Source organism: Populus euphratica, unplaced genomic scaffold (genome assembly GCF_000495115.2).
Source record: "Populus euphratica unplaced genomic scaffold, PopEup_1.0 scaffold205.1, whole genome shotgun sequence".
Lineage (NCBI taxonomy): Eukaryota > Viridiplantae > Streptophyta > Magnoliopsida > Malpighiales > Salicaceae > Populus > Populus euphratica.
In genome coordinates this window covers 45,181-55,790 of record NW_011500090.1, presented here as the reverse complement: position 1 = coordinate 55,790, position 10,610 = coordinate 45,181, and the positions used below count along the sequence as shown (strand labels likewise).

The window sequence follows — 10,610 nt, the reverse complement described above, 5'->3', positions numbered from 1 at the left end:
AATTTTTTTAAAATAAAAAATATTATTTTCATATACTTTCATAATAAAAAACACTTTAAAAAACAATCATTACCATACTCACAAACAATAACTTAATAGTTTTGACTGTGCTTGTTATTTTTGAAGCTACTGCTCTTCCAGAGTTAAGCAACAAGGACACTCTACTTCTGTCCAGGACCAATTGTTGCATTTAATTGCAGGGATTGGACATCAAAGACACAAAATTTTATGAATTGTGGTTATGACAAAGGATGCGAGGATGATTCCTGATATTCGAAAATTTATAGTCAAAAAGCTGTAGAAGCCCTACTGAAATTTGGTCCCTTTATAGACCCAAGAAGTAATTGTGTGTATGTTTAGACTTGAAACATAGAGAGGGCTAAAAACGAACTTAAACATTATATATGTCATCCAAAATAAGACAGGAACACATTGAGATTTATAGGAAACCATTTTATTATATTTTAGTATTATAACATAACAAAGAAGGTTGCCAGACATTGTAAAATCAGGCTTCTAGTCCATGTTACACGTCTTAATCATTCACTGTTTCCTCCAAACAGTTTCTGAAGATAGTTCACTATCTTGACGTCCAAATGGAAGGCCTTGGCAAGAACATCAGGATTGATGAGAGGATCGGACCCGAACACTGCATTTGCTATTGTAATAGTACCAGGATTTTGGCTGCTTAAACCAGCGAAGACAACTGCAGGGGTTTTGGCAATATTGAGTTGGAAGTGAATGAGGCCAAATGGAAACACAAAAACATCTCCAGGGTATAAGACTTTGCTGATGAAACGATTTTCTGGGTTTGATGTGACAAATCCAACATAGAGTGTGCCTTCGACGACTACTAGAATCTCTGTGGCACGAGGGTGAGTGTGGGGTGGGTTTAAGCCACCATTTGGTGCATAGTCAATGCGAGCCAAAGATATGCCGAGCGTGTTAAGCCCTGGTATTTGATCTACATTTAAAAGAGTAACATTGGATCCAACTGGGTTCCCTGTGTCTCTGGGAATGTTAAGTCCTGAAAAGGAGAAATCATTTGCTGTCGCCATCTTCGGGTCCTTACAGAATTTCCCATTTACAAACACTGCACAAAACAAATTAATGCTGGTCAATTCATGCATGCATGAGCATACAAGGGAACGATTTTCATGTATAGCTATAACAAGCCGTTAGAGGCTGCAGCTTTTTATGAAATGTAAATGAAAGAAGAATGCATTACCAGCAGCCTTGGGATCATTGATGGCTACACAGAAGTCCTGAAGGGGACTGGGGTCATAGGCAGAGGCAATTGAGGATGCCAAAGTCAAGAGAACAAAAGCTAGTAGGAAATGAACACTTCTCATTGTAGTGAAGCTCTATAACTTAATACTCTTTTAGCTGTTATTGCTTGAGTTGAGGGGGTGAGAATTTTTGCATTTGAAAGGAGTCTATTTATAGACTGGACTCAGTGAACCGATCTCGCATTAAAAAGTCTTCCAGATATTGTTATCTATTTTTATTTCTGCGATATGAATCTTCCTTCAACCACTACATGCATTTGTCATCCTTCGAATATTCTATCTTCCTATGCTTGCATCATTAGACTCTTGGGTAAGCAAGATGTCTTGTTACAAATTTAGATGTGCTTTTTTCCTATTTTCTATGACCAATTATACCGGGGAAAGCCATAAAAACAATACAGAAAATGCCAAACCACTTTTTGATCCCTTAATTATAAAGTTGTATAATCGAATCCTTAGTTGATCAAATTGGAAAAGAAAGTATGTACTGTCCAACAAGTAAAGTTACATTAGCTAACATTAATTAGTATAATATCCTTTGTATATCATCTGGTTATGATCATATAACGCACAATATTCCTTCAGGTAGTGGTAAACCTAACGCAATTGATAGTTTAAATAAAATTGATAGTTTAAAAAACTTAAATCAAAAGGCAACCACTACCAAAATCTTTATATCTACTTGACAGAATTTTCCATTAATATTTATATTATCATTTCATTGGTAATTAATTTACCAAAAAAATCACCGATGAAAATGCTTAGTTGGTGAATCCTTCGTCAATAATTTTTTGTTTGTCGGTAAGTCCGGTTGTAATAAAAAAATATTATTACTGATGAATTTACTGACAGAAAAAGCACACAAAAAAATAAAAATTATCCACTTTAGGTCATTGGTATTTTCCTCAGAAAAATACTGTATGTAATTCTATCGGTAATTATTTAAAAATAGTTTTTAAAAAATCTATTTTACAAAACTATAAAATAATTAAATTAATATAAATCAACACACTATAATACTTGAAACGCTTGGAAAAAAGAAGAAGAAAATCAAGTAAAACAAATTTGCAACAAATAAATAACATGAAAAAATAAATTCAACTAAAAAAATTCATGTGAAAAAAATAAAGTTGCGATTGCTAAAAATTTAAAAGTCCTATAAATAAATCAACTAAAAATTATTTTCATATGAAAAAAAATCCTACAACAATATTCATACAATTATTAAGAACAACAAAAATGAAAAATAAAATGAAAAACAAATATAGTGAAAAAAACATGAAAAAAGAAAAAAAATCTTACCTTAATGTAGTTATAAGTGAAGCTAAGAAGAAAAAAAAAAATCAACTTTGTAAAGTATATTAATTAAAAAAAATTAAGAAGGAAAAGAAAAGAAAAGAGAAGAATACATACTTGAGCATAGAAGAGAAAAGAAGGAGTTGAGGAGAAAAAAGAAGAGAAATAAATGGATATTGATATTTTTTTTAAATATGGGGAAGAAGAAGAAGAAGAAATAGAAGAAGAAGAAGAAGAAAGGAGCCTTGTCTATTGTAAAATTAGGGATTCTAGACTTTATAAATATTAATATTTTTAATTATTCTATTAGTAATTATATTTGTAATATTTAATTTAATCAAAATTTTTTAGAAAGCGTTAAATATCACTGACGCCTTTTCAATCCATCAATAATTTCATTTGTAATATTTAATTTAAATTTTTAATTTAATTGAAATTTTTTAGAAAACTACCAAATAACACCAATGACTTTTCAATCTGTTGGTTATTTGAATCTGTTTAATATTGTGGTAGCTTTTGTGGTTGTGGTTTGAAAAAAGTTGTTTTATAAAAAATACTTTTGGTTGAGGTGATTTGGTATTTATATATGTTTGGTTAATAAAAAAATAGTTTAAAGTGTTTGGTTAAGAATGCCTTTTAATTTGAATATTGTAGATTTAACTATTGCTATTATATCATGAAATAAACAATACTTTACATAAAATATTTTTTTATTTTTTTATTAAACTATCTACAATTCTATCACACATAAAATACATCCGACAAGGACTATAATCTTCTTGGTTTCTTAACAACAACATTAGGTAAATATAATCAGGAACAAAATTAGGATTGCGATCAAATTCTGCAAATGCTACGTCATCAAGCGATCTTCATCTAATTTATGTAATATCATTGAATAATGTTAAACACTAGTTTTTCAAATAAAATATAATTAAAAAATAAAAAATATTTTTTTATTTTACTGGGTTTGACCCGGTTTAATACATTTTGAGCTTTGAACCAGACCCTGTCTGACCAGAACAGTGGAGCATGGCTGGACTGTTTATGTGTCCACTATTTATGTAAATAGTGTAGGCATGCTGCACTGTTCACTAAACAGTGGAGTATGACTACACTGTTTAGTAAACTTTATCTACGCAAGAAGCAGCAAGGAGCTGCTTTCCCCCTACATTTCAAAAGCAAATTACTATGGGACCTATGAACAATAACTATATTTTTTTCATTCCCAAACATGTTGCATCTGAGTTTTAAGCAAAATGCAGATGCAACCTCCTAAAAAAATATTATCTTTGTTAGTAAAGAACAATAATTAATAGTGCAATTGGAAAGTGAACAGTTCTAGAGATCTCAAGAAAATACCAATATAATTTTTTGTTGGTGATTGCGTTTGTAATTGACATGATGAACAATACTCACAATTTATCAATTATTTTACCAATGAATTTTACTGATGGACTTTATTTCGTTGGTAATTCCGTTAGTGTAAATGACACCTCATCATTTTTTTGTTTTGTTTTATTTTTTTCCCATTGTAATTCTCTCATTATATACCGAGAGAATATTTTCGAAGGTAAAATCCATCAGAAATTTACCAATAAAAATATTCTCTTGATATTTCCATTTGTATTTATCAATTTTCTAGTAGTGAACATAACTTTATAAATGAAAATTTTAGAAGCATAAGAGTATCAACATCTAGAGCTTACATATGATTTTAGACATTTAAGAGAGATTAAATGAAAATAAATAATTATAGTTGAAGGGAACTTGGATACTCCGATCCTTTGTAAATTTATAAATATAGTTATCATTAATTTTTAAAATTATGAAGGAAATATAATACTACTAAAAATTTAAAATAAGTAATGAATTGAGTAAATTTAGCCTAGATGAATTACAAAAGATATTTGATAAAAAATGAAAAATCTTCAAACAAAATAATAAGTGCTATTGTATACACTAATGATACTGTATCTACGTAGTGAGAACTAATAATATATATATTAGAAAAAGAAATTATCAATAAATAGGATTTTTGAAACTAGAGGAATTGAACACCATATATTTTGATATCAATGCCTAGGATTAAAAGTAAAAGTAAAAGACAAAATAAGCTGAAAAAAAAAAAACACATTCTAATGATCAGATTTATTGTGACCAGCTGAGACTCATTAAAGGCATCAATTTTGGACACGGCATAACTAATATCTCTCATTTTCAGCATGCCGATGACACTCTTATTTTCAATCCTGATAATTTCTCTTCTCTTCAACATACATTAAGAGAATTCATAGATGCTTTGAATTGATCTCAGCTTCGAATGTAAGCTTTCATAAATATTTATCATTGGTGTTGGAATCGAGGATCCATTTCTGTTTTTTCCATGGAAGTTTGGAGTTCAAGAAGCTCTAATCATACTGCAAATAGCCTTACGTGTCGGAAGGAGGGGCTGTCTTTCAAGTATTTAGGCTTGCTTATTGGTGTTTTGTAGCCTATTATTAGCAAAATAAAATTTAGATTAGCTAATTGGAAAGGGCGTCTTCTATTTATTGGTGGAAGGGTTTCCTTGATTAAATTGGTGTTGAACAATCTGCCAATTTATTATCTTTCCATGTTCCCTATTCCAGCTAGTGTTGCTGCAAATATTGAAAGAATGATTAGATCTTTTCTTTGGTTTGGTGAGGAGTGTCGCACGTTGCCATGCAACATCAATTGACGAATTTTTTCATTTCATTATGCTTTGATTTGTTGGGAGTCTTCACCTACTATTTAATTGAAAACTATTAAGAAACTTATTATTTAATTGAGGGCTATTAAGAAATTTAGCTATAAATACATAGAAAATCACTTAAAAAACTTATTACCTATTATTTAATTGAGAGCTATTAAAAAACTTAGCTGTAGATACATAGAAAATCACCTACTATTTAATTGAAAGCTATTAAAAAACTTATTATTTAATTGAGGGCTATTAATAAACTTAGGTGTAGATACATAAAAAGAAATTGATTGTAATTAGAAAAGATATTAACACCCCTAACACATCCTACTTGAAGTAAGTTGATTCGCAACTTTGATATGTTAAAGAAGTTTTAAAAATTTTATTATCCCAACTTTGATATGTTAAAGAAGTTTTAAAAATTTTGTTATTTCATTGATTATTAGAAATACAACTTCCATGTAAGTTCATAATCTTTTAATTATAAATAAATCAAAATATTAAATTCTTCTCTATTCTTTATAATTTCATCATATATAAAAAATTTCATAAAAAGCATACATACACTTTTACTATATTTTTTTCTTTTTTCCTTTTTTTTTCAACATCCACACTATAAAATATAAATTCAAAATAACTAAATAAAAATTACATTTCACAATTTCAAATTTACAAAATAACGTATAAAAAAATCTAGGAAGTGTAGAGGAAGACTTTTGGAATTGCAGGACACATGGCAGGGCCTCTCCAAGCGCAGCTGCCATTGGCGGTGTGTGGGTCACGCGCGACAGCAAAAAACCCAGACAGTAGGGGAGATCCGGAACGGCTTCCTTGCCGGCGGTGACCTATACAAAAAGCAAAATCCCAACAACCAGTTGATTTTAATTTTTTTTCCTTTGCTTTGGTTTTCTTTCTTAGATTGGTCCCGTTTCTCTACCTTCTCCCTTGTCTATTGGTTTCTCTTCTGCCGATGGAAGTCCTGACAGTTGCATGTCGTCCGGGGTCATTGAAGTTGCGGTGGAGATTGGGGTGGTTGTCCGGTCAGTGGGGAGAGAAGAAATGGCATCTGTGGTTGAAGAGGGAGGCCATGGGTCAGTGGGTGCCATTGCTGGAGAAGGGCTGCTGTTGACCGGTTGAAGGAGATGACGAGGAGAGTGGGGGCTGTTGTTGTGTTTGGCTGCCCCTGGAGGAGAAAGGAAATGTTGGGCGGTGGCTGGTGAAGATGGAGAGTGTGGGTCTGTGGCCAGCTGCTGTGTTCGGGTCTATTTGTTGACCCGGAGAGGAAGGCCGATGGGTCGGCTGAGAGAGGAGGAGATGGCCGGGTCTGTGGGGATGAGGGAGGGAGATTGGCGGTGGCTGGTTCTCTAGGGGCTAGGGAAGGAGCGGCCTAGAGAGAAGTGGGGAGTCGGTTGGGAGAGAACCAACTGAGGGAAAGGAAAGGTCTGTGGAAGTGGGGTCTTAGGGTGGTCGGTCTGTGTCTGAGAGAGGAGGAGATTTAGGGTTTTGTAGTTATTTTTTTTCAAACCAGCCCCCTCCCCCTTTTCAATTTTTCTCCCCTTAAATCTCAAATTCCCACCCTTTCGGTGTGTGTTAAAGGCAACTATTTATAGTTAAAATGTTCCTTGTACTATAAAATTAGTCCTTAACTTTTATTTTTTTATATAAAATTTTGATTTTTGTTAATTTTTTTTATATTTTTAAAAACAAGCAATATCAACATTGACTTAAAAAGAAAAATTAATGATTTTAAAAATAATACGTGAAAAGTCGAACGCATTTCAAAAACCTTTGAAAATTTAAATTCTTTTTTAGACAACATTGAAAATGATAAAAAGGATGCAAATATATTAAAAACACATTTTTTTGGATTTTATTTGTTTTTTGCTATTTTTGGTTTTTTCAAAATTTTTATCAAAAAGTGGGTCAAAAATTGGGTAACAATAGATGTCTTCTTTTTATAATGCTTACTAAGCAAAACTCATCAATGTTATGTTTTGCAAAGTAAGCTTTGTAAGGAAAAGAAAAGGAAAATGATCTAATTATCTTGGGTGACTTGCCTCTTTTGAGAAAAAGTGGTTTATTTTCAGGGGCGACCAACCCACACACTCATATTGGTTTATTTTCACGGGTGACCTACCCACACAAACTCACACTAGTCTATTTTCAGGGGTGACCACACACACACACACACACACACACACACACACTTACACTAGTCTATTTTCAACGGGCGACCTGCCCACTCATACTCAAAGTCATCTACTTTCAGGGGCGACCTGCCCACATATACTCACTTTGGTTTATTTTCAAGGGCGACCTACCCACACATTTACACAGGTCTACTTTCATGGGCGACCTGCCCACACACACTCGTAATGGTCTATTTTTAAGGACGACTAGCCCACACATACTCGAAGTGGTCTATTTTCAGGGGCGACCAGCCCACACACTCACACTGGTTTATTTTCACGGCCAACTTGCCCACATACTCAATTTGGTCTATTTTTAAGGGTGACCTGCACTTTTGATTGGCTTTACCTAAGATCCTATGTAACAATCTAACAAGAACCAAAATCGATGTGTAGCTCGGTCAACTTGAAATCTCATCCAGCGATCCCTTTAACTAAAGCTAAATTCTGTTTGGTTAGGCTAAACTGAGATCCCTTCACCGATCCCCTTTAACCAGAACTAAAATCTTGTGTATAGTTAGGCTAAACTGAGATCCCTTCGCCAATCCCCATTTCTGATTTGAATTCCTTCCTACCCAGACATTGTAGACCAGATTTGAGGTGGAAAATGTATGAATTCAAAGATCTTGCAATTTTTTGGACCTCTAAGACTTGAGATAAGGGCTATAAACTGAGACAGTATTTGGAGTGCAGGAAATTCGAGTCTGATTCAATCAATGTTCGGTTTTACTACTGGATTCTGTCTGCTTAGTAACCTAGTATCTGAAAATACATTAATTTCCCATGAGGTCAATAGTTCAAAAAAGGATCCAAAATTCTTATTATCTTGTACAACACATCCAAAATATTTCAAAATCAAACATGAATAGTGGAAAATATACATGCTAAAAATTCCCTTATCAAATTAATTTATTATTCACCGCTAATGTTTGGATAAAGAAATCCTTAAAGGATGAATATCTAAAATATTATTGGAAATAATTTATTATTATTCACTATTAATAGTTGAATAAAAAACCCTGAGTGGTAAATATCCAAAATAATTTTTTAGAAATAATAAATCTGCACATATCCTTGAAATAAGCCTTGATTATAATCAAGGACATTTTAATTTTTCGCTCTACGGTTTACGAGCCATGAGAGTATAAAACACAAAGGCAGAAATAGGCTTTTAAAGCGTCCTAGATTTCTAAATTTTTGTCCCTCCTCCTTACGATTTACAAGTCATAGACTCTTGAAATACTAAGGGAGAAATGAGCTTTTAAAGCACATGGAATCTCATTGGATTTCTATCTTAATCAATTTAGTTTGAATCAAACCTAGGAAAACAAATGGGATTAAAAAAAATAATAGCACCATAGCAATTATAAGGCAAACCAAACACCAAGCAGCTTACCTTAGGTATGACGTATTCGAGGTGCTAATTCCTTCACTTTATGCAACTAGTCCCTTGCCTTAGAATCTCTGAAAGACCAGTTATATTTCCTAGTGACCATAATACTAGGTGGTGACTCCTTTAATCAAAACAAAAAACCCTAAAATCAATCGAGGGTCGCTGCGACGTTGCGCTCCGCTCACTCGGGTGTGACAGGATGACAACTTTGCTGGGGACCCTAGGACTAGGTGATGCGAACCTCATGATCACATGGTCACGCAACCCACACGCAAAGACGCCAATTCCCGAAAAGCCAAGTAAATCAGGTTTGATAGGAGTGTGACACAAAGATAACTTGTACCTAGGCACCAGCACTATTGAAAACGGAAACCCCCACCCAACGAATATTGATTCGCGAATGAGAAGTATAAGGATGACGCCACGAAGACAGTTGTTCTTCGATAAGTCGTTTTCAGTTCTTTAGAGAACCAAGGAAGGGAGATTATCCCACCAACACACAATAAGTGCAGCAAAGAAGTTTTATTAATCTGAAAATTACGTAACCTTTACATGTTTGGGTTATACCTTTATTTATACTGAATTTGAACTTAAAGAAACCCTAATGGACCTCCCTTAGGTGGACTTATATGTAGCCCGCTTACAATTGACCCAAATAAGTAATAATAACCCAAAAACTAAGAAGAAAATTCTAAAAATACTAAAAATCTGAAAATACCATCCTAAATAAGTTAGAATCAGATTTGTCACCTTTAAGAAGTCCTAAACAAAATTGGAAAAATCTGATTTGGAAAATTTGTGTTGCTGCCCCCTTTGATGTCCTTGATTAACTTGGAATTCCTTGTTTAACTTGGACAAATAAGAAAACAAATTTCCTCCTTTGTTGCTGATTTAATTACTTTCCTTCCTAAGTGAGGAAAAGCATTAAATAGTCCTCCCCTTTTTAGGAATAAGATTTGGCCAACTTCCTTACTTAGTTAGGAGAATAAATTGCTGACTCTTTATCCTTGTAGTATTAGAAAAAGACAAGTCTAACAAGGCTGGTATTGGGCCGGACACATCAACCCCTTGTTCCACATGAACTGGGCTCTTCTTGGACTCGAACTAAATGAATTAAAGGTTGTCCTTCATGCTCCTTAAATGTCCCAAGCCCCTCTAGGTCCATTTTGTTCCATATGTTCTGAACAAGCCCATTCAATGCTTCTTTAAGCTTCTTAGCCCTATCTCTTATGATTGGCCCAATTGGCACCTCCAATGGGTTGTTGGCATGATTACGCTTGGTGTTAGGCTAATCCGCATCACTAGGCTTGGTAATTTATGTGTTTATGCTATGTATTTGTTGTTTTCTGATTGCTATGAATTGATACTTTGTTTAACAGCTTTATTATGCATTTTCACATTCTATAATATATGGTATAATGATGCATCATTTTATTATTATTATTATTATTATCTTTTTGAGGGCACACATATTTAACTTTAAGTTAAGTGGGAAACTAGCAGCTTGCCCTATAACTTGATTCAAGGTTTAAGTTTGTGTAAACCCCAAGTCTTTGCTGAGTGTTTAGATTGATAGTAATTAATACATGTGCCATCCCATTTTGTAATATTTTTTGCATCAAAACAATTCTAACCCTAAGGCATCTTCAATTGCAGGGCTTGTGAACGAAATGACCATCAGTGCTAAATTTTCCATCATAGAATATAGGAGAAATTTTAAA

At 33.3% G+C, this 10,610-nt stretch overlaps 1 protein-coding gene across 1 annotated transcript; it reads right to left on the bottom strand.

Annotated features, from left to right (window-relative positions):
• Positions 1–475: 475 nt before the first annotated feature.
• LOC105109108 (germin-like protein subfamily 1 member 13) lies at positions 476–1,396 on the bottom strand. Its single transcript, XM_011003707.1, has 2 exons — positions 1,229–1,396; positions 476–1,093 (listed from the first exon to the last, which is right to left on the bottom strand). The coding sequence occupies exons 1-2, from the start codon at positions 1,350–1,352 to the stop codon at positions 540–542; spliced, it is 678 nt and encodes a 225-aa protein (XP_011002009.1). The 5' UTR covers positions 1,353–1,396; the 3' UTR covers positions 476–539.
• Between the last annotated feature and the right edge of the window lie 9,214 nt (positions 1,397–10,610).